At 43.1% G+C, this 24760-nt stretch overlaps 1 protein-coding gene across 1 annotated transcript in view; it reads left to right on the top strand.

Annotated features, from left to right (window-relative positions):
* naa25 (N-alpha-acetyltransferase 25, NatB auxiliary subunit) overlaps window positions 1-19940 on the top strand; it is a 43289-nt gene extending 23349 nt beyond the window's left edge. The window contains exons 14-24 of the mRNA XM_063014087.1: window positions 46-226; window positions 312-411; window positions 507-658; window positions 5492-5617; window positions 7137-7380; window positions 10630-10759; window positions 10870-10935; window positions 11017-11114; window positions 11213-11323; window positions 17235-17381; window positions 18920-19940. Coding sequence (XP_062870157.1) covers window positions 46-226; window positions 312-411; window positions 507-658; window positions 5492-5617; window positions 7137-7380; window positions 10630-10759; window positions 10870-10935; window positions 11017-11114; window positions 11213-11323; window positions 17235-17381; window positions 18920-19042 — 1478 coding nt within the window. The 3' untranslated portion in view covers window positions 19043-19940. The remainder of the gene's footprint in view (window positions 1-45; window positions 227-311; window positions 412-506; window positions 659-5491; window positions 5618-7136; window positions 7381-10629; window positions 10760-10869; window positions 10936-11016; window positions 11115-11212; window positions 11324-17234; window positions 17382-18919) is intronic.
* Window positions 19941-24760: the final 4820 nt, after the last annotated feature.

Raw genomic sequence — 24760 nt, 5'->3', positions numbered from 1 at the left:
TGTCATTGCTATAATTTTTTTCTTTTTTTATGTACTGTGATACAGGTGATGAGCACATTTTGTGGCAGGGTATAGGAATGCTAGAGGAAGGCCTTTTGCACAGCCCGTCCAACGCCCAGTTTAAGCTGCTACTCCTGCTCCTTTACTGCCGTCTGGGCGCCTTCGAGCCTGTCGTAGACCTTTACTCCAGCCTGGATGCCAAACACATTCAGCACGACACCATAGGGTGAGAACTTAACCACACAAACACATCATGTGATGTCTTGTTGATACCGTTTCAGCCGGTTCAAACTGACTCTCTTTATTCACAGATTCTTACTGACTCGCTATGCGGAGTCCTTGGGCCAATATGCTGCTGCTTCTCAGTCCTGTAACTTCTCCCTCAGGTTTTTCCATTCAAACCAGAAAGATGTAAGTCTGCATTGTTCTGCTGAGGAGAAAAGTCAAACGCTGCAGGCACAGCCTTCTCTTCTGACTCGGTCGTGTTTGTTCCGCTCTGTTCACAGACCTCAGAATACATTATTCAGGCGTACAAATACGGGGCATTTGAGAAGATCCCGGAGTTTATTGCCTTTAGGAATCGGCTCAACAACTCGTTTCACTTTGCTCAAGTGCGCACAGAGAGGATGCTGCTGGACCTTTTCCAGGAAGCAGACATGTGAGTCTAGTACTTTATAGGTACCTTGATTGTGTTATGAGTACAGACATGTGATGATCAGATTCAATTCAAAGGGATGGCATTGAGGCAGAACTTGGCATGCAGCAGTATAGGCTAAATTAACATCAGTTGTTAATCCAAGTGCATTGTGCTTTGTTCATGCTGGTGGTGTACTATACACATATGTTTTCAAAATAAATATTATATTATAAATAAGGCAGCCGTGATTGGTCGACCTAGTCAATATTTTAGTCGATGCATCTTTTTTAATTTCTACAACGTTTAAATTCATATAATCGTTCATATGATTTCCCTCAGCAGTACTTGCTGCGTGCATGACCTTAGTCGTATTTGGTACAGTCACTGGTTGGCGGCATTAAGTGCAGTCTTTAAAAAATGCCGTCTGCACCGGGGTCAGAGGCCGATTGTAGGGAGTAGGGCTGGGCGATATATCGAGATTTTATAATATATCGATATATTTTCATACGCGATATAAGATAAGACAATATCGCGTATATCGATATAAATGTTGCGTTCCAGTTAGATCCGACAGTTCGTCTTTCTCTTCTCCCAGTTTGTCTCTGCACATGTTCACCTGCCCCGCCCCTCTCCCTCACTGAACACAACTCGCCCCTCCCCACCGCTTCACCAGTAATTTCTGCAGGCAGCGATAGCATAGAGACGGATAAAGACACGACAGAAGCTATCGAAGAGGAGCTGGTTAGTAAAAAGAATAATAATGGCTAAATTATTTGGAGATGGTTCGGATTCAAAGTGTCAGATGAGCAGCAGAATAATGTATTCTGTAGAGAATGCCGAAAACAAGTCCAGACAAAATCTTCGAGCTCCGTGTACCTTTCGTTTTTCAGTTCAAATCCCAAAGTTGAAAAACAAGAAAACGAGTCATTATTCTTTTCAAAAACCAATATAAACATACAAGCGCATGCACGCGCTGACATGCACGTTAGTCTATACTGGAGGATATCCCGACGTCCGAGACTCATTTATTTATTTATCTTCTATTATAGTATTTCTTGTTCTTGGCCAATAAACATCCAAAAATTTATAAAATTGCATGAACTAACTCTGCAGTAAACAAGGAGCAAACAGCAATTAAACAACAAATAAAGCTGTTAAATAATAATGAAGTGCATGAAGCAGAACGCTGATTAAAATGCATTATATATTGTAATAGTTACACAGTAACATGAATGATTAGTTCTGCCTGTATTACAGAACTGAGTTCTATACAGTAAAAGAAAATATTAATGTAAATGTTAATGTTGTGGCGACTGATGTAAAAATAATGTATAAAGTCCAAACGTGAGGGGGGGTTTAACGAGACTTTTAATGTCATACAAGCTCAGTGCAAAACATGCAAGCTTACACAAGCGCAGCCGGAAACGGTCAATTTCTGTTATCTTCCCTACACACTCGCTCCCTGCACCCTATAGTACACTTAACATTCTTAAAGGGCCAGACAATATATTTGTAATTCACATTACACGACAGCTTCCCAGCATGAATATTAATAAAAAGTGCCTGTAAAAAATTTGGAACATGTAGCTTCGTCGCAGAAGTGTCTTTTTGTTATTACCTTATGGGATGAAAAAATATCGAGATATATATCGTATATCGCCATTCAGCTAAAATATATCGAGATATTATTTTTGATCCATATCGCCCAGCCCTAGTAGGGAGCTTTCAAAGAAAAGCTAAAAGTTTTCAAAGACCCAAATCATCAAAAGTTTGATGATACTTAAAACTGGCACAAAACAAAAAGGTGGTTTGTACACTGTGCAAAGGATTGATGGTACCACAGCAGCACTAGCGCGATGTTGCACGTCTATATTGTTTCATTGCGCTTCTTAATCGCTGAGATCTTGGAATACCGTATTTCCTAGCGAGTTCAGTTCAGGTGCATGAGACGCGGCAAAACTTTTACTTCTATATTGTTTCATTAAGCTTCTTAATCGCGGAGATCTTGGAATACCGTATTTCTTAGCGAGTTCAGTTAGACCGCTACACACTTTGCTGCGGTTGCCGCGGTGCTCAAAGCGCAAAAAGCTTCTCATGTGAAACACTTACCACTTTGTTTACATTGCTTAGAATGTGAAGTAATTTTAGAGTGAATGTGTAGGTTAGAATCTGGGCTCTTTCTGTCGTTACTGTACGTTGGAGACGTGCCCACCTCTAGCTATTTTATTTGTGCTATAAGTTTAAGCACTTTGCTTTGTGTACGGAATGCCATAAACACATGTTGCACTTTGTTGAATATGGAGCACTTAAGAATTTGATAATATGGACATAGACCCTGTTTACATTTAGTTTTGTGCCGTATTATTATGCCGTTATGACAGTTTGGAGTAATCGATAAAATGGTCTATAGATTAATTGATAGAAAAATAGTCATCAGTGGCAGCCCTAATTATAAAGCATGTCTCTAGTTCAAGTAGTGGGTTACTGGTAAGCAGTATATGTTATACCGGATGTGCAGCGTAAAATCAAAGAGGAAAAATAAATAAATCTGAGTTGATTTGGCTACGCGAACAGCAGTGATTGTCTGTTCTGTAGTGAGATGGAGGTAAATAAAAATTTTTTTGCAATGCAGCGTTGGTATTATGTTTTGTCGAGAACGATAAGGTCAGAAACGCTGTAAAACTTGTGTGTTCTGATAGAAACGATATTATGCCCGTCCCACGTTTTACAACTCCTCCCCTGCCAGTCGCCCGACTTACAGTATATCCAGATATTTAGCATGCTAGATATCTCTCTTCAGTTGGCGAGCGCTCGGCGAGCCGCTCGGATCGAGTTGCCGGCGAGTGAAAATCAGGGCAAAAATCGTGTATTGTGAACTAGGCACAAGGGCCCACAATTTAAACTGCAGTACTCTGTGAAGTATTTAGAAGTACAGGGCGGCACGGTGGCTAAGTGGGTAGCACTGTCGCCTCACAGCAAGAAGGTCCTGGGTTTGATCCCCAGGTGGGGCGGTCCGGGTCCTTTCTGTGTGGAGTTTGCATGTTCTCCCCGTGTCTGTTGGTTTACTCCGGGAGCTCCGGTTTCCTCCCACAGTCCAAAAACATGCAAGTGAGGTGAATTGGAGATACAAAATTGTCTATGACTGTTCGATATAACCTTGTGAACTGATGAACCTTGTGTAATGAGTAACTACCGCTCCTGTCATGAATGTAACCAAAGTAAAAAAACATGACGTTAAAATCCTAATTAACAAACTTAGAAGTACACAAAATAATTGGGAAAGTCCTTCAAGAACTGTGGCAAAAGCTGTATAATAAAAGTCTTCTGTGACTTTACCTGACATTTAAAAAAAAAAAAACTCTCAAGCTAATGCTTAAAATTAAGTTGTAACAATCCTGTTTAGGTACCCTTCACATAAAGTTTTCCAAAACAATGCATGACATGAAATAATAAAGCTAAGCCTATGTGTAACTGTCTTTCTGAAAGCGTACAAATTACTATTATTTTTTTAATAAGAAAATTCTAGAAATATTCAAGTATATACAGGGGTTAGACAAAATAACTGAAACACCTGTCATTTTAGTGTGGGAGGTTTCATGGCTAAATTGGACCAGTCTGGTGGCCAATCTTCATTAATTGCACATTGCACCAGTAAGAGCAGAGTGTGAAGGTTCAATTAGCAGGGTAAGAGCACAGTTTTGCTCAAAATATTGCAATGCACACAACATTATGGGTGACATACCAGAGTTCAAAAGAGGACAAATTGTTGGTGCACGTCTTGCTGGCGCATCTGTGACCAAGACAGCAAGTCTTTGTGATGTATCAAGAGCCACGGTATCCAGGGTAATGTCAGCATACCACCAAGAAGGACAAACCACATCCAACAGGATTAACTGTGGACGCAAGAGGAAGCTGTCTGAAAGGGATGTTCGGGTGCTAACCCGGATTGTATCCAAAAAACATAAAACCACAGCTGCCCAAATCACGGCAGAATTAAATGTGCACCTCAACTCTCCTGTTTCCACCAGAACTGTCCGTCGGGAGCTCCACAGGGTCAATATACACGGCCGAGCTGCTATAGCCAAACCTTTGGTCACTCGTGCCAATGCCAAACGTCGGTTTCAATGGTGCAAGGAGCGCAAATCTTGGGCTGTGGACAATGTGAAACATGTATTGTTCTCTGATGAGTCCACCTTTACTGTTTTCCCCACATCCGGGAGAGTTACGGTGTGGAGAAGCCCCAAAGAAGCGTACCACCCAGACTGTTGCTTGCCCAGAGTGAAGCATGGGGGTGGATCAGTGATGGTTTGGGCTGCCATATCATGGCATTCCCTTGGCCCAATACTTGTGCTAGATGGGCGCGTCACTGCCAAGGACTACCGAACCATTCTGGAGGACCATGTGCATCCAATGGCGGTGCCGTGTATCAGGATGACAATGCACCAATACACACAGCAAGACTGGTGAAAGATTGGTTTGATGAACATGAAAGTGAAGTTGAACATCTCCCATGGCCTGCACAGTCACCAGATCTAAATATTATTGAGCCACTTTGGGGTGTTTTGGAGAAGCGAGTCAGGAAACGTTTTCCTCCACCAGCATCACATAGTGACCTGGCCACTATCCTGCAAGAAGAATGGCTTAAAATCCCTCTGGCCACTGTGCAGGACTTGTATATGTCATTTCCAAGACGAATTGACGCTGTATTGGCCGCAAAAGGAGGCCCTACACCATACTAATAAATTATTGTGGTCTAAAACCAGGTGTTTCAGTTTTATTGTCCAACCCCTGTATCTATGTTTGCATAAGTGTGTCTGTACTACTTCTAAACTTTTTGTTACATTTTCTGAACAGATCATCTACTTTAGAGGATAGTGTGAAGTCCATGTTTCTTTGTTCTGAAGATGATGACATTCCTTGGGACAACATAAGGGACAATAGAGATCTTACTGTATTTGTCAGCTGGAATCCAAAAGACCGGTATAGTGTTCTAATATTAAAATCGTGACATTTTACCCTGCCCAACAAATTACAACCCCAAATCAGAGTTTCTTACATTTACTTTGACTTTTATTTGATTGCAGACAGGATGAACCTGAGATATTTCATGTTTTGTCTGGTCAACTTCATTTCATTTATTAATAAACATCCATTCCTGCATTTCAGACCTGCAACACATTTGAAACAAAGTTGGGACAGTAAAGCATTTACCACTTTGTAATGTTGCCATTCCTTTTCATCACACTTAAAAGACGTTCTGGCACCGAGGATACCAAGTGATTTAGTGTTTCAGCTTTTATTTTGTCCCATTCTTCCTGCAAACACGTCTTAAGATGTGCAACAGTACGGGGTCGTCATTGTCGCATTTTTTCGTTTCAAAATTCTCCACACATTCTCTATTGAGGGACAGGTCAGGACTGCAGGCAGGCCAGTCCAGTACCTGTACCCTCTTTTTCCGCAGCCATGCTTTTGTAATGTGTGCAGCATGTGGTTTTGCAGTGTCTTTTTGAAAAATGCATGGATGTCCCTGGAAAAGGTGCATTTCTGCATGAATGCTTTCATCACAGAAGTGTAAATTATCTTTGCCAAGGGCACTGACACAGCCCCATACCATGACAGACCCTGGCTTTTGGACTTGTTGCTGGATGGTCCTTTTCATCTTTGGTCTGGAGCACTGCGTCCATTTTTTCCAAAATGCTGATTTATCTGACCACAATTCACGTTTCCACTGTGTGATGGTCCATCCTAGATGCCTCAGAACTCAGAGAAGTTGACGCCGCTTCTGGACAGAGTTAACATAAGGCTTGTTATTTGCACAGTAAAGTTTTAAGTGGCATTTGTGCATGTAACTCTGTATTGTAGTGCTTGACAAGGTTTGCCAAAGTAATCCCTCACCCATGTGGTTATATCAGCTATTGTTGAGTGGCGGTTCTGGATGCAGTGCCGTCTGAGGGATCGAAGATCACGGGCGTTTAGCTTAAGCTTGCGCCCTTGGCCTGTATGCACTGAAATTCCTCCTGATTCCTTGAATCGTTTAATGATATTATGCACTGTAGAGGGAGAAATATGCAAATCCTTTCCAATCTTTCCTTAAGGTACATTGTTTTTAAACATTTCAATCATTTTCTTACACATTTGTTGACAAACTGGAGATCCTCTGATCATCTTTGCTCATCAAAGACTCAGCCTTTCCTGGATGCTGCTTTTGTATCAAACCATGATTACAATCACCTGTTGACATCACCTGTTTGGAATCACATCAGCCCTAAATTGCCCCGTTTCAACTTTTTTTGGAATATGTTGCAGGCCTGAAATAGAGGTATGTTAACAAATGAAATGAAGTTGAGCAGATAAAACATGAAATATCTTGGGTTTAAACTGTCTGCAATCAAATAAAAGTCAAAGTAAATGTAAGGAACACTGTATTTGGGGTTGTATTTTGTTCTCTTTACACTGAATATAGTAAGTAATGGTGTGCCTGCCGGGGGTCTTTCTGCAGGGAGCTGAGTGAGGAGGACAGGCAGCGCTCTTTGGAAGAGGAGCTCTTGTGGCTGAAGATACGGTCTCTTACCCTGAGACTGGTAGGCTGTCTCTCCACAATGTGCCACCCTCCATCACTGCACAACTCTGAGAAAACGACAGAGAACGGGGTGTGTGCCAAACCCTCTGCCATGCAGCCGCTGCTTTCCCAGCTGGAAAGTGCGCTTAGCCAGGCAGCTCAGTTCATTGACGCACACTCACAGGTGAGCCACAGTGATCGTCATTTCCATTAACCTTAAACCATGTACGAAATAATACATACTGTAGTAAAAGGCAGTTTATTACGCTATTAGCTTTGTTGGCTGCTCTGCAGACACAGTTGGCACTCTTTGAGTGAGGGAATATCACATTGAGAATCACTTTCATGCTACCGTTTGTCTGATTGTGATTCTGGTGTGATTGGTAGCTGAATACAGAGCGTGTTTGTGTGCACTAGTCTGTAGCCTTTCTCATCCAGCGTGTGTGTCATGCCTGCTCTGGGTACACTAGTGAAACGGGAAATTGGACATGACTTTTTAGGAGAAAAGTGGTAGCAGTAGGCAAGCAGGGACAGTTACATTTATTTTGTTGGGTTTTGGTCTGGTTATATTGTTAATGCCGGTAGCACGATGTATTAGTAGGTAACTTACCACCTTGAAAAGCTTGAGCTCTCAATTCGGAATCTTATTTGTGCCACAGAAATTGCCATGCCCACAGCAAACACAGTTGGCCATGTCTGCGGAAGAAAATGTCTCTTGTGGGGGTTTTCTTTAGAATGTGATTCTGTTGGAGCTGTTTGTTTGAGGCAGAGAGTACAAGTCAAGTCACAAGTCTTTAGGCTAGAGTCCAAGTCAAGTCACAAGTCTTTAGGCTAGAGTCCGAGTCAAGTCACGAGTCTTTAGGCTAGAGTCCGTGTCAAGTCACGAGTTTTAAGACTAGAGTCCGAGTCAAGTCACAAGTCTTTAGGCTAGAGTCCGAGTCAAGTCATAAGTCTTTGCCGCTCAGGTGGCGCGGCGGTAAAAACACACGCTGGAACCAGAGCTGGAATCTCGAATACATCGTATCGAATCTCAGCTCTGCCTTGCCGGCTGAGGATGAGCGGCCACATGAACAACGATTGGCCTGTTGTTCATATGGGCGGGACTAAGCCGGATGGGGTCTCTCTCTCTCTCATGACTGGTGCAATTACGACCTCTGCTGGCTGGCTGATGGTGCCTGCACAGAGATGAGAAAAAGAGTGCTCTCAGGGTGTGTCCCTCCGTACACACAGTTAGGCTGCACTGCACTCGTCAAAGTGTAGGTGATAAGATGCAAATGGCATGCTGCCCACGTGTTGGAGGGGGCGTGGGTTAGCTTCGTTTTCCTCAATCAGAGCAGAGATCGGCATTGGTGGAGAGGAAGCATGATGCAATGGGGCAATTGGACGCGCGAAAAAGGGGAGAAAATACATAAAGATAAAAAAAGTCACGAGTCTTTAGACTAGAGTCCGAGTCAAGTCACGAGTCTTTATAGACTAGAGTCCCAGTCAAGTCACAAGTCTTTAGGCTAGAGTCCGAGTCAAGTCACGAAACATATATTGGAAATGTAGCGTAGAAATAAACAAATAATATGTAAGTTAAGATAAAAATCAACAACAGATTAGTGACTGAATTTTGCCGTTTTACTTAGTGCCTTTACTTTCCTAGTCATTGTGCAAATGAATGTAATTTCTGTAACAAGAAGGTTCCAGTTAAAAGCTTAAACTGATACGTTTTGTTTTCATTGCAAAACAAAAGCGAGCGATAAATCGCAACACAGCGGCTAAAATCCAAAACACAGCAAAAAACTCATAACCACTGCTTACCTAAGCTTATGTTCTTCCAGATGCTATTAAATGTGTAACCGTGTGTTGTCCCATTAGGAATATAATCCGTTATTTTGTAAATGTGCTTATAATTAAAACAACCAGTTCTGAATAGAGATGGGACGATCGATCGGCTATGAATCGGTATCGGCCGATTTTTAATCAAAATATGCTATCGGCGATATTTCCTAAAAGTAGCCGATCCGATCGTGTGATATATAAAGATCACGTTAAGTTAACAGCTCAGTGGATTGATCCAGACTTTGAGCTACGAAGCACCAACCATCACATCACCATTCATCAACTATCGTACAGAAACCACAGTGAAAGCTCTTCATGACCTAAAATAACATCATTAACGTTGTGCATCATACATACGATGTAATTTTGCTGATTGTAATATTTACTTTAAAAAGATAATTCAACCCGGTCACATCTGAGTCGATTCTATCAGCACGTTATATAAACTCCTGGTTCACTTTGGTAAATCGGAAGCGGTTCTTGCTTGTGATTTAGATGAGAACAGAAAACGTTACAGAGCCAATCAGAGGCAAAAGTTTATTCATTACCAAATTCGTTAGTTCAGGATCATCTGCTGAACTTTTAGCTCCTTAGACGGAACGAGTCTGACTCGGTTACAGATCTGTGGTAATAGCAGTTTAATTAGGCTTTTTAATGAAGCTTTTTAATGTAAGAGAGTCACACAAAATGTTCTGTAGTAGTTGGTGTTTATTTAAAACCACGACATTTAATTAATAACAGTAAACACGGAGAGATAACTGAGAAGAGAAACTTACACTTCGCGAAAAATGACTCGTGAATCAATGAATCACTTATAGCGATACAGTGAACAAAGCGTCTCTTCTAAGGGCACACACAAACACACACACGCGCGCGCGCTGCTCCGGTTTATCTTCACTGTGAGGCTCTTTTTAAGTTTATTTATTTTATTTACTGCTAACCCCCACCGATCGCAATCGGCTATCGGCAGATGTCCCTGAAAGGTGATCGGAGATCGGAATTGGTGCCAAAAACCCCGATCGTCCCATCTCTAGTTCTGAAGTAAAACACTAACTCGTTAGAAAGCCAATCAAGCGGCACATCATCTGTGTGACACAAACTGAATAAATGCAAATAACAGCATTTCTTACTAAAAATTTAAATCAGAAGGTCTGATTGGTTCAGAAAGCGGTCTTTCAACCATTAGCGCCAATTCTGTAGGAGCGTTCCATTCACTCAGGTTGTTCCTGTGAAGTGCACTACGTAGGGTATTCCACCATTTGAAGTGAGATTCCATGAATGAATCCGAATGAATCCGTTTAACCTGCTTAAGGTTTCATAGACAAGATCACGTGATCAGTGTGTAGGGAACACGAGGGCATTCAGTAGTAACTAATGTTAACACATGCTGACGCTAGGGACTCTTGTTGTTTACGAGTCATTTTTTTGTGAGTCATGAGTCGAGTCTGAGTCATTTGAAACGAGTCCGATGTCTGGTGGCCACATGAAGCATGTCCAGAGGAGTGGGTTCAAGTTTGAGGTTCTCCTTGACCAGAGCGTCAGAGGACTTTTGATATGACTAGTTTGGACTTTGTGTTTTGAATGCGTTGATGTGGTTTTTTTTATGCAGAAGCACTACCCATTGCTTGGTCCCCCCTCCACTCGGTTGGCACAGGCGCTGGCCTGTGGTAGTTGCCAGTGCCAGTTGTCTATCCTTCAGCTGCCCGTCCACCTGCAGGAGTTGGAAGTTGCTGGCCTAGGTAGAATCATATCACATTGACATTAATATAAATATTTCAATGAATCACAACATGCCACAATGCCAAGCCATCAGACGCCATCATGTATCCAATTTACTCTTCTCTTTTAGATCAGTCGACGGAGCTTCAGGCTCAGATATCAAACGTCTTCAAAACATTAACAGTACAATTTCAAGGTGAGTGGTTTAAGTACTCACGATTATAAACGTCAGCATTAAATAACAGCAGTTTTGATTCAATTCTCTCTTCTGTAACAGATATGTTGAACAAATGTAAGGGCGACTTGTTGGTAGTCAAAGACAGCCGATGCAAGACGCAGCCTGTTCTATTAGAAAATCTAGTTTTCTTTGTTGAGGTAAGATTTTCTAGACCACTAGTTTTCAGAGTAGGCTTGATTAATTACCGCGTGTCACTGTTCATCGTAGTTTTTAACGTGACAATGTATTGTTTCAGACGATTTGTGTAGTACTATGGGTGTCCAATTACTGTGCCAGCATACTGCGGCCACTTAAGTCCAGTTTACAGAAGAAAAAGAAGAAGAAAAAGGACACCAGTGCAGTAATGGTATGAGCCTCCTGTTGCTTTTTTTTTTTTAATTGTTGTTCAGTCCAAGTGTTTTATAATTGTTCCAATTGCTGATCTTGTTCCAATATCAAAGCATGGTAGTGAGACAGATTTTTAAATTCTTAGGTTGCTTTTACATGATCGACAACCACTATGACTGGCTTCCTATAAAAATTTCCTATGAAGATTTTTGCTTACCATGCTGCTGCTTTACAGATTCACAGCTTTGCTACTCACTTTTTACAGCTTGCCGCTGCACTCAAAGTTAGTCTGATTAAGCTTTGTTTGCCGCTGTATTTACCACCAGTCTTTTCAAATACCACCACCCTTTTTCATATAACATAGCCAGACATAAAAAAAAGAAACTGACTTTCACGGCATCACTAAACCCTGAATATACAGGGTGGGCCATTTATATGGATACACCTAAATAAAATGGGAATGGTTGGTGATATTAACTTTCTGTTTGTGGCACATTAGTATATGGGAGGGGGAAAACTTTTCAAGATGGGTGGTGACCATGGCGGCCATTTTGAAGTCGGCCATTTTAGATCCAACTTTAGTTTTTTTCAATGGGAAGAGGGTCATGTGACACATCAAATTTATTGAGAATTTCACAAGAAAAACAATGGTGTGCTTGGTTTTAACGTAACTTTATTCTTTCATGAGTTATTTAGAAGTTTCTGACCACTTATAAAATGTGTTCAAAGTGCTGCCCATTGTGTTGGATTGTCAATGCAACCCTCTTCTCCCACTCTTCACACACTGATAGCAACACCGCAGAAGAAATGCTAGCACAGGCTTCCAGTATCCGTAGTTTCAGGTGCTGCACATCTCGTATCGTCACAGCATAGACAATTGCCTTCAGATGACCCCAAAGATAAAAGTCTAAGGGGGTCAGATCGGGAGACCTTGGGGGCCATTCAACTGGCCCACGACGACCAATCCACTTTCCAGGAAACTGTTCATCTAGGAATGCTCGGACCTGACACCCATAATGTGGTGGTGCACCATCTTGCTGGAAAAACTCAGGGAACGTGCCAGCTTCAGTGCATAAAGAGGGAAACACATCATCATGTAGCAATTTCAAATATCCAGTGGCCTTGAGGTTTCCATTGATAAAGAATGGCCCCACTATCTTTGTACCCCATATACCACACCATACCATCAATTTTTGTGTTCCAACAGTCTTGGAGGGATCTATCCAATGTGGGTTAGTGTCAGACCAATAGCGGTGGTTTTGTTTGTTAAGTTCACCATTCACATAAAAGTTTGCCTCATCACTGAACAAAATGTTCTGTGTAAACTGAGGGTCCTGTTCCAATTTTTGTTTTGCCCATCCTGCAAATTCAGTGCACCGATCTGGGTCATCCTCGTTGAGATGCTGCAGCAGCTGAAGTTTGTAAGGGTGCCATTTGTGAGTAGCTAATATCTGCCGAAGGGATGTTCGACTGATGCCACTCTCCAGTGACATGCGGCGAGTGCTACGCTGTGGGCTCTTGCTGAATGAAGCTAGGACAGCCACTGATGTTTCTTCATTAATGACAGTTTTCATGCGTCCACATTTTGGCAAATCCAACACTGAACCAGTTTCACGAAACTTGGCAAGCAGTTTGCTAACTGTAGCATGGGAGATGGGTGGTCTCGTAGGGTGTCTTGCATTGAAATCTGCTGCAATGACCCGGGTACTGCGTTCACCAGACATCAACACAATTTCTATCCGTTAACCTCTGCGACATGTCAATGGCTGTAAACAAAGAGAAGCTTGTAAATAACTCATGAAAGAATAAAGTTACGTTAAAACCAAGCACACCATTGTTTTTCTTGTGAAATTCTCGAAACCCAACTTCATACAACCCTTAGGAATCCGCATAAAGAAGGATTTGAAAGATCTAAAAATAAACATATATACACTTGCAAAATCCCAAGAACCACTCCCCCCGTGGAACCATCAAAAACCAAAGGTTATTCTTTCACTCACAGAAAACAAGAAAAAAGGAACAGAACCAATAGAATATCAGGAAAAGTTCTTTGAACTAAGAGAAAAGCATCCAAACCATAGAACAATATATACAGATGGATCCAAAACAGAGTCACACGTCGCAGCAGCGTTTTTTACTGCAACACACAACCACAGCATCCGTCTCCCAACATTCTGCTCCATTTTCACAGCCGAAGCCTATTCTATATTAATAGCCCTAAAATATATTCAGAAAGAGAAACACAAAGACTTTCTTATATGCAGTGATTCAAAGTCTTGCCTACAGGCACTGGACTCTATGGACACAGACAACTCAATAATAACCAAAATTGTGATCAAAGACAAGGAACTGGAAGATAAACAATACAATATAAAATACTGTTGGATACCAGGACACTGTGGAATACAGGGAAACGAAAGAGTGGATAACATCGCCAGATCGGCCAGAAGTAAGGACATAACCTTTCTCCCCATCCCAGTCACAGATACCTTTCCAATAATAAAAGACTTTATAAACACAAAATGGCAAGAGAAATGGGACAGTCAAACCAACAACAAACTACAAGAAATCAAACCTAACATAAAACCGATAGGTTACAGGATGGAGAACAGACACCATCAAGCCATCCACACAAGATTGCGCATAGGACACACCAAATTGACACAAACATCTACTTACAGGAGATGAACCCCCTACCTGCCAGAACTGCAACATGACCCTGACAGTTAAACATATACTTATTGAATGCCCTAGCCTGCAGCGACAAAGACAGCAACACTTCTGTGCAGACAGCATCAAAGACCTCTTCGAAAAGACCTCACCAGGGAAAATACAAAATTACCTAACACACGTCAAACTAGAACACCTTATATAATAAAAGAAACGATGGGAGTACAAAGCCACACCCTGCCCTCTACAAACGTTTTTAACCTTATATGAAACTCAACATGCCACGTATATAGCCGTAATCGTGCTGACGTGGCAATAAATCCCAGCTACCTACCTACCTTGTGAAATTCTCAATAAGTTTGATGTGTCACATGACCCTCTTCCCATTGAAAAAACTAAAGTTGGATCCAAAATGGCCGACTTGAAAATGGCCACCATGGTCACCACCCATCTTGAAAAGTTTTCCCCCTCCCATATACTAATGTGCCACAAACAGGAAGTTAATATCACCAACCATTCCCATTTTATTTAGGTGTATCCATATAAATGGCCCACCCTGTATATATACAGTGTATCACAAAAGTGAGTACACCCCTCACATTTCTGCAGATATTTAAGTATATCTTTTCATGGGACAACACTGACAAAATGACACTTTGTCACAATGAAAAGTAGTCTGTGTGCAGCTTATATAACAGTGTAAATTTATTCTTCCCTCAAAATAACTCAATATACAGCCATTAATGTCTAAACCACCGGCAACAAAAGTGAGTACACCCCTTAGTGAAAGTTCCTGAAGTGTCAATATTTTGTGTGGCCACCATTATTTCCCAGAACTGCCTTAACTCTCCTGGGCATGGAGTTTACCAGAGCTTCACAGGTTGCCACTGGAATGCTTTTCCACTCCTCCATGACGACATCACGGAGCTGGCGGATATTCGAGACTTTGCGCTCCTCCACCTTCCGCTTGAGGATGCCCCAAAGATGTTCTATTGGGTTTAGGTCTGAAGACATGCTTGGCCAGTCCATCACCTTTACCCTCAGCCTCTTCAATAAAGCAGTGGTCGTCTTAGAGGTGTGTTTGGAGTCATTATCATGCTGGAACACTGCCCTGCGACCCAGTTTCCGGAGGGAGGGGATCATGCTCTGCTTCAGTATTTCACAGTACATATTGGAGTTCATGTGTCCCTCAATGAAATGTAACTCCCCAACACCTGCTGCACTCATGCAGCCCCAGACCATGGCATTCCCACCACCATGCTTGACTGTAGGCATGACACACTTATCTTTGTACTCCTCACCTGATTGCTGCCACACATGCTTGAGACCATCTGAACCAAACAAATTAATCTTGGTCTCATCAGACCATAGGACATGGTTCCAGTAATCCATGTCCTTTGTTGACATGTCTTCAGCAAACTGTTTGCGGGCTTTCTTGTGTAGAGACTTCAGAAGAGGCTTCCTTCTGGGGTGACCGCCATGCAGACCAATTTGATGATGTGTGCGGCGTATGGTCTGAGCACTGACAGGCTGACCCCCCACCTTTTCAATCTCTGCAGCAATGCTGGCAGCACTCCTGCGCCTATCTTTCAAAGACAGCAGTTGGATGTGACGCTGAGCACGTGCACTCAGCTTCTTTGGACGACCAACGCGAGGTCTGTTCTGAGTGGACCCTGCTCTTTTAAAACGCTGGATGATCTTGGCCACTGTGCTGCAGCTCAGTTTCAGGGTGTTGGCAATCTTCTTGTAGCCTTGGCCATCTTCATGTAGCGCAACAATTCGTCTTTTAAGATCCTCAGAGAGTTCTTTGCCACGAGGTGCCATGTTGGAACTTTCAGTGACCAGTATGAGAGAGTGTGAGAGCTGTACTACTAAATTGAACACACCTGCTCCCTATGCACACCTGAGACCTAGTAACACTAACGAGTCACATGACATTTTGGAGGGAAAATGACAAGCAGTGCTCAATTTGGACATTTAGGGGTGTAGTCTCTTAGGGGTGTACTCACTTTTGTTGCCGGTGGTTTAGACATTAATGGCTGTATATTGAGTTATTTTGAGGGAAGAATAAATTTACACTGTTATATAAGCTGCACACAGACTACTTTTCATTGTGTCAAAGTGTCATTTTGTCAGTGTTGTCCCATGAAAAGATATACTTAAATATCTGCAGAAATGTGAGGGGTGTACTCACTTTTGTGATACACTGTATATTCAGCAGCTCTTGTGGGGTGTTCCCGGTCTGCAGTGGTCCGTATCAGTGGTGAACAATGACTGGGTCATGGGCGGCCAAAGCTCATTGATGCACGTGGGGACTGAAGGCTGGCCCGTGTGGTCCGATCCAACAGACGAGCTACTGTAGCTCAAATTGCTGAAGAAATTAATGCTGGTTCTGATAGAAAGGTGTTGGAATACACAGTGCATCACCGTTTGTTGCGTATGAGGCTGCATAGCCGCAGACCTGTCAGGGTGCCCATGCTGACCCATGTCCACCGCCAACAATGGGCACGTGAGCATCGGAGCTGGACCACGGAGCAATGGAAGAAGGTGGCCTGGTCTGATGAATCATGTTTTCTTTTACATCACGTGGACGGCCGGGTGCGTGTGCGTTGCTTACCTGGGGAACACATGGCACCAGGATGCACTATGGGAAGAAGGCAAGCCAGTGTGATGCTTTGGGCAATGTTCTGCTGGGAAACCTTGGGTCCTGCTATCCATGTGGATGTTACTTTGACACGTACCACCTATCTAAGCATTGTTGCAGACCATGTACTTCCTTTCATGGAAACGGTATTCCCTGATGGCTGTGGCCTCTTTCAGCAGGATAATGCGCCCTGCTACAAAGCAAAAATGCTTCAGGAATGGTTTGAGGAGCACAACAACCAGTTTGAGGAGTTTACTTGGTCTCCAAATTCCCCAGATCTCAATCCAATTGATCATCTGTGGGATGTGCTGGACAAACAAGTCGACCCATGGAGGCTCCACCTCACAACTTACAAGAGTTAAAGGATCTGCTGCCAACATCTTGGTGGCAGATACCATAGCACACCTTGAGGGGTCTAGTGGAGTCCATGCCTTGACGGGTCAGGGCTGTTTTGGCAGCAAAAGGGGGACCAAGACAATATTAGGAAGGTGGTCATAATGTTATGTCTGATTGGTGTGTATATACACGCAAGTCATGTAACAGCACCACATTTACAGAATAGAATGTCTTATGTATGTCTAATGCCTCTCTTCCCCTTGTTTTCCATACATTACAGCCAGTGGTGATCTCCAGTTTCCAGGAATTTACCAGCAGCTTGCAGAATCTTCTAAGCCAGTCTCAAGATCACATTAAAGATCAGGAGAGCAGGCTAACAGCCCTAAAACTAGAGAATCTCTCTTTGGAGGGAGTCATCCAGACCAAGGTCAGAACCACAGGTTTATTCTTCTTCTTACTTCATATGTGAATGTTGATTAGTTTGGAATCTTTTATTTGAAGGACGTTTATTTATGGTCCAACACCGACAACACACGGTCTCTTGATTTGGCACAGTCAACCCAAACCCCCAGAGATTTTGAGATTAAGTAACTTTTAACTTTAGTATGCTTTTACTAATGTTCTTAACATTTGGGGGCATTCAGTGTTCAAATGTTCAATTGTTCTCCAACGTTATGCCAACGATCTGTTTGCAGTACCCTCTACTTCACACCTGGGCGTTGTATGGCCTCCAGGCCACATCCGACCCATTGGGTGTCTCTGACCGGCCCGTTTTTATAGTTTACCTAAACTTGTACATTCGTGCGTGTATACCCAGCTTCATCGAACGTGTTGGCAAATACAACCCCAAATCAGAAAAAGTTGGGACAGTATGGAAAATGCAAATAAAATAAAGATGCAGTGTTCCTTACATTTACTTTGACTTTTATTTGATTGCAGACAGTTTAAACCTGAGATATTTCATGTTTTGTCTGCTCAGCTTCATTTCATTTGTTAATATACCTCCATTCCGCACTGCATCGAGAACCACCACTTAACAATAGCTGATGTAACCACATGGGTGAGGGATTACTTTGGCAAACCTTTGTCAAGCACTACAATACAGAGTTACATGCACAAATGCCACTTAAAACTTTACTGTGCAAAAAAGAAGCCTTATGTTAACCATGTCCAGAAGCTCTTCTCTGGGCTTTGAGGCATCTAGGATGGACCATCACACAGTGAAAACGTGTATTGTGGTCAGATGAATCAGCATTCCAGGTCTGGACGCAGTGTGCTCCGGACCAAAGACGAAAAGGACCATCCAGACTGTTATCAGCAACAAGTCCAAAAGCCAGGGTCTGTCATGGTATGGTGCTGTGTCAGTGCCCTTGGCAAAGGTCATTTACACTTCTGTGATGGCAGCATTAATGCAGAAAAGTACATTGAGATCTTAGAGCAACATATGCTGCCTTCAAGACCTCATCTTTTCCAGGGACGTCCATGCATTTTTCAACAAGACGATGCAAAACCACATTCTGCACACATTACAAGGGTATGACTGCGGAAGAAGAGGGTACGGGTACTGCCTGCAGTGAGTAGCAAAAAGGTCCTGGGTTCAATACCCAGGTGGGCGGTCTGGGGTTAGGGTTAGGGTTCGATTTAACCTTGTGAATTGATTAATCTTGTGTAACGAGTAACTACCGTGTCTGTCACGAATGTAACCAAAGAGTGTAAAACATAATTTTGCAGCAACATTTTAGGGAAGGCCCAAAAAGGTCTATAAAGACACAAAGAAAAGCTTGGTTTAAAGAAATTGGAATGAAGTGCAACATGGATTGAGGCTTTCTTGACCAGCATCGATGCCCAGCCATACAAATGCTCTTTAGACTGAATGGGCACAAATTCCCACAGATAAAATGGCTGGGTACCCAACAAATGGGTTTTCTGTATGAATAACACGTTTATATTTCTGTGTTTGAGCAGGAGGAGGAGAGCTTCACCAAGACTGTGATGGATAAAGTGCAGAGTAGCTACTTGCGCTCTCTGCAGGAGGTTGGGGAGCTGCTGAAGAAACGAAGCGACAGCCTCAAATCGCAGAAGATCTGAGAGTCTGGCACCTCTCCAGAAGACAGTCCACTCACGCTCTCCGCTGTTCCTCTTTCATCATACCGTCTTCACCCACAGGCTGGCTTCTGCACAACCATCCGTCTTGCTGCGCCCTAAACCACCAATCAAGTGAATTCAGATGATCCTGAAACTCCAGCCAGCTGCATAGCAAACCAATAAGCAATTTTAGAAGAGCTGCTCTATAAATTATTGTACATAGCGTGGGGATTTGCTCCAACTCTGAATTAAAATGAATTGCTTTGTCCTTTTCGCCCGCCCCGTTGTCGTCTCTCTGTTAGTAGCGGTCGCCTCTCTACCCACCGTCCTTTCCGGTCGATCGTAACGAAACTATGCCAGCGCATATCTGTCAACTTTCCACAGGTGCGGTTTTGATCCCAGGTCTTCTCGTTTGCACCAAAAAAAAAAAACTTCACAAGGCGGTAATGTAGCCAGTTTTGGTGCAGTTCAGTGACTACGCTGCTGATAGTGCTTCGGTTCGAGTGCTGGTTTGTAGTAGAATATGTGATGGAGTGTTGGGATTGGCTTGCATTCGCTACAGGCTTGTCTTCCAGCTGGATGAGTGACAGTTGCTTCAGTGACTTGGTTCTTTTTCGGTTTTGTTTAGTTTTTTTTTTGTATTGATACAAATGAGCGTAAACAGGGAACTGAATTCATGTGCGTTTATATTTGAATTAACTTCAAACCTGTTCTAATAACACTCAAACCATCCACACGGCAAGATGTAGCCCTACTACTCGGTGGTTTGTTTCACCAACAGAAGGAAGAATCTGTGGGCAGTAGAACCGAGTGCTGCACGTATGGATGCTCGTACAGTAACGTTTGGATGGTCCGACAGTCCTGTTGTGTTAAAAAACGTTAAAAAACGAGACAAACCCTTTTTAAGCGAGTTTTGTTTACTGTTTATACTATTTTAGAAAAATGTAAATTGCACTGAAGTTCCACAAAATAGTGAATTTTCTTATGTTAATTGAAGACAACCAAAAAAATTGCATTACTACAAATATACACTGATAAGCCATACCATACTGTAGTCCATCTGTTTCTATGCATGTCTTTTTAACCTGCTTTCACCCTGTTCTTCAATGGTCAGGACCCCCCACAGTACCACCTCAGAGCAGGTATTTAGGTGGTGGATCATTCTCAGCACTGCAGTGACACTGACATGGTGGTGGTGGATCATTCTCAGCACTGCAGTGACACTGACATGGTGGTGGTGTGTTAGTGTGTGTTGTGCTGGTATGAGTGGATCGGACACAGCAATGCTGCTGGAGTTTTTAAATACCGTGTCCACTCACTGTCCACTCTATTACATTTACATTTTCAGCATTTGGCAAACACTTTTATCCAAAGCGACTTACAGTAGTGTAACATTTTACAGTCTGATCAACTGAGGGTTACAGGTAACAGTCTGATCAGCTCAAGGGCCCAACAGCAGCAAACTGGCAGTGGTGGGATTTTGGTTACTAGTCCAGTACCTTAACCGCTAGGCTACAACTGCCTATAGCGCTTAACTAGTAGATAATCCCTACCTAGTTGGTCCACCTTGTAGATGTAAAGTCAAAGACGATCGCTCATCTATTGCTGCTGTTTGAGTTGGTCATCTTTGATCTTCATCAGTGGTCAGAGGACGCTGCCCACGGGGTGCTGTTGGCTGGATATTTTTGATTGGTGGACTATTCTTAGTCCAGTGTCTTATCCACTCATACCAGCACAACACACACTAACACACCACCACCATGTCAGTGTCACTGCAGTGCTGAGAATGATCCACCACCTAAATAATACCAGTCTGTAGTGGTCCTGTGGGGGTCCTGACCATTGAAGAACAGTGTGAAAGGGGGCTAACAAAGCATGCAGACAAACAGATGGACTACAGTCAGTAATTGTAGAACTACAAAGTGCTTCTATATGGTAAGTGGAGCTGATAAAATGGACAATATGTGTAGAAACAAGGAGGTGGTTTTTTTGGTTATCTTTTAATTGAATGAACGATAACAGAATTGGTTGTGTGAATAAACTGTTGTGATGCTCGAGCCTCAAAGTTTGCCGGACTGAAATTCTTGCGGATGACGTTTCCAGACTGAAGAGCTCACTTCAAGATGCAGAGAATTGGTTGACAATCCGTGTTTTTTTCCCCCCTCTTTGTTAGAAAAAATGAAAATAAATAAAAACACTGGAATGTAAAATGATGTTTTTAATAAAAGGAAATGTTATAAAAGGAAATTGTGCTTGGTGGTTTCATGACTGGCTCTATGGTTCATTTTATCAGCTCCACTTACCATATAGAAGCACTTTGTAATTCTACAATTACTGACTGTAGTCCATCTGTTTCTCTGCATGCTTTGTTAGCCCCCTTTCATGCTGTTCTTCAATGGTCAGGACTCTCCCAGGACCACTACAGAGCAGGTATTATTTGGGTGGTGGATCATTCTCAGCACTGCAGTGACACTGACATGGTGGTGGTGTGTTAGTGTGTGTTGGATAAGACACAGCAATGCTTATGAGGTTTTTAAACACTACACTGTCACTGCTGGACTGAGAATAGTCCACCAACCAAAAATATCCAGCCAACAGAGCCCCGTGGGCAGCGTCCTGTGATCACTGATGAAGGTCTAGAAGATGACCGACTCAAACAGCAGCAATAGATGAGCGATCGTCTCTGACTTTACATCTACAAGGTGGACCAACTAGGTAGGAGTGTCTAATAGAGTGGACAGTGAGTGGACATGGTATTTAAAAACTCCAGCAGTGCTGCTGTGTCTTATATACTCATACCAGCCCCATGTGAGTGTCAGTGCAGTGCTGAGAATGATCCACCACCCACCACCTGTGGGGGTCACGAGCACTGAAGAACAGCATGAAAGGGGGCTAACGAAGCATGCAGAGAAACAGATGGATTACAGTCAGTAATTGTAGAACTACAACGTGCTCCTATATGGTACCAGGGTACACCCTGGACGGGGCGCCAGTCGATCGCACGGCAGACACACATACACACACACCCATTCACCTATAGGGCAATTCGGTGTCTCCTAGTAACCTGACTGCATGTTTTTGGACTGTGGGAGGAAACTGGAGCTCCTGGAGGAAACCCACGCAGATGGGGATAACATGCAAACCACACAGAAAGGACCCGGACCATCTCGCCTGGGGATCGAACCCAGGGCATTCTTGCTGTGAGGCGAAAGTGCTACCCACCGATCCACCCATGGATAAAACACTTAACTTTAATAATTAAGAGGAGTGTCCACATACTTTTGGCCATAATGTGTTTATTATTTATAACGTGATGTCTCCATCTACTGGATATGGCTTTAATTTGCACCTGTAATCTTCAATTCCAAACAATGCAGGTTTTGAAAGGGTGTAATGAAGCTGAGAAACAGGAAAGAAAATCCACCTGGATACGGTTGGGACTAACCCCAGTTCTACCAGGGACCCTTCTACTATTTTTGTTTAACAACCTGTGTATACAGGGTGGGCCATTTATATGGATACACCTAAATAAAATGGGAATGGTTGGTGATATTAACTTCCTGTTTGTGGCACATTAGTATATGGGAGGGGGGAAACTTTTCAAGATGGGTGGTGACCATGGCGGCCATTTTGAAGTCGGCCATTTTTGATCCAACTTTAGTTTTTTCAATGGGAAGAGGGTCATGTGTGACACATCAAACTTATTCAGAATTTCACAAGAAAAACAATGGTGTGCTTGGTTTTAACGTAACTTTATTCTTTCATGAGTTATTTACAAGTTTCTGACCACTTATAAAATGTGTTCAAAGTGCTGCCCATTGTGTTGGATTGTCAATGCAACCCTCTTCTCCCACTCTTCACACACTGATAGCAACACCGCAGAAGAAATGCTAGCACAGGCTTCCAGTATCCGTAGTTTCAGGTGCTGCACATCTCGAATCTTCACAGCATAGACAATTGCCTTCAGATGACCCCAAAGATAAAAGTCTAAGGGGGTCAGATCGGGAGACCTTGGAGGCCATTCAACTGGCCCACGACGACCAATCCACTTTCCAGGAAACTGTTCATCTAGGAATGCTCGGACCTGACACCCATAATGTGGTGGTGCACCATCTTGCTGGAAAAACTCAGGGAACGTGCCAGCTTCAGTGCATAAAGAGGGAAACACATCATCATGTAGCAATTTCAAATATCCAGTGGCCTTGAGGTTTCCATTGATGAAGAATGGCCCCACTATCTTTGTACCCCATATACCACACCATACCATCAATTTTTGTGTTCCAACAGTCTTGGAGGGATCTATCCAATGTGGGTTAGTGTCAGACCAATAGCGGTGGTTTTGTTTGTTAACTTCACCATTCACATAAAAGTTTGCCTCATCACTGAACAAAATGTTCTGTGTAAACTGAGGGTCCTGTTCCAATTTTTGTTTTGCCCATTCTGCAAATTCAGTGCACCGATCTGGGTCATCCTCGTTGAGATGCTGCAGCAGCTGGAGTTTGTAAGGGTGCCATTTGTGAGTAGCTAATATCCGCCGAAGGGATGTTCGACTGATGCCACTCTCCAGTGACATGCGGCGAGTGCTACGCTGTGGGCTCTTGCTGAATGAAGCTAGGACAGCCACTGATGTTTCTTCATTAATGACAGTTTTCATGCGTCCACATTTTGGCAAATCCAACACTGAACCAGTTTCACGAAACTTGGCAAGCAGTTTGCTAACTGTAGCATGGGAGATGGGTGGTCTCGTAGGGTGTCTTGCATTGAAATCTGCTGCAATGACCCGGGTACTGCGTTCACCAGACATCAACACAATTTCTATCCGCTCCTCACGTGTTAACCTCTGCGACATGTCAATGGCTGTAAACAAAGAGAAGCTTGTAAATAACTCATGAAAGAATAAAGTTACGTTAAAACCAAGCACACCATTGTTTTTCTTGTGAAATTCTCAATAAGTTTGATGTGTCACATGACCCTCTTCCCATTGAAAAAACTAAAGTTGGATCCAAAATGGCCACCATGGTCACCACCCATCTTGAAAAGTTTTCCCCCTCCCATATACTAATGTGCCACAAACAGGAAGTTAATATCACCAACCATTCCCATTTTATTTAGGTGTATCCATATAAATGGCCCACCCTGTATATCAGGCATAACATTATGACCACTTTCCTAATATTGTCTTGGTCCCCCTTTTGCTGCCAAAACAGCCCTGACCCGTCGAGGCATGGACTCCACTAGACCCCTGAAGGTGTGCTGTGGTATCTGGCACCAAGATGTTAGCAGCAGATCCTTTAACTCCTGTAAGTTGTGAGGTGGGGCCTCCATGGATCAGACTTGTTTGTCCAGCACATCCCACAGATCGTCGATTGGATTGAGATCTGGGAAATTTGGAGGCCAAGTCAACACCTCAAACTCGTTGTTGTGCTCCTCAAACAATTCATCAGACCAGGCCGCCTTCTTCCATTGCTCCGTGGTCCAGTTCCGATGCTCACGTGCCCATTGTTGGCGCTTTCGGAGATGGACGGGGTCAGCATGGTCACCCTGACTGGTCTTCGGCTATGCAGCCCCATACGCACCAAACTGTGATGCACTGTGTATTCTGACACCTTTCTATCAGAACCAGCATTAACTTCTTTAGCAATTTGAGCTACAGTAGCTCGTCTGTTGGATCGGACCACACGGGCCAGCCTTCGCTCCCCACATGCATCAATGAGCCTTGGC

The sequence above is a fragment of the Trichomycterus rosablanca genome, chromosome 18, assembly GCF_030014385.1.
Source record: "Trichomycterus rosablanca isolate fTriRos1 chromosome 18, fTriRos1.hap1, whole genome shotgun sequence".
NCBI lineage: Eukaryota > Metazoa > Chordata > Actinopteri > Siluriformes > Trichomycteridae > Trichomycterus > Trichomycterus rosablanca.
The sequence above is the reverse complement of the archived record's forward strand: the minus strand, read 5'-3'. Positions and strand labels throughout refer to the sequence as shown.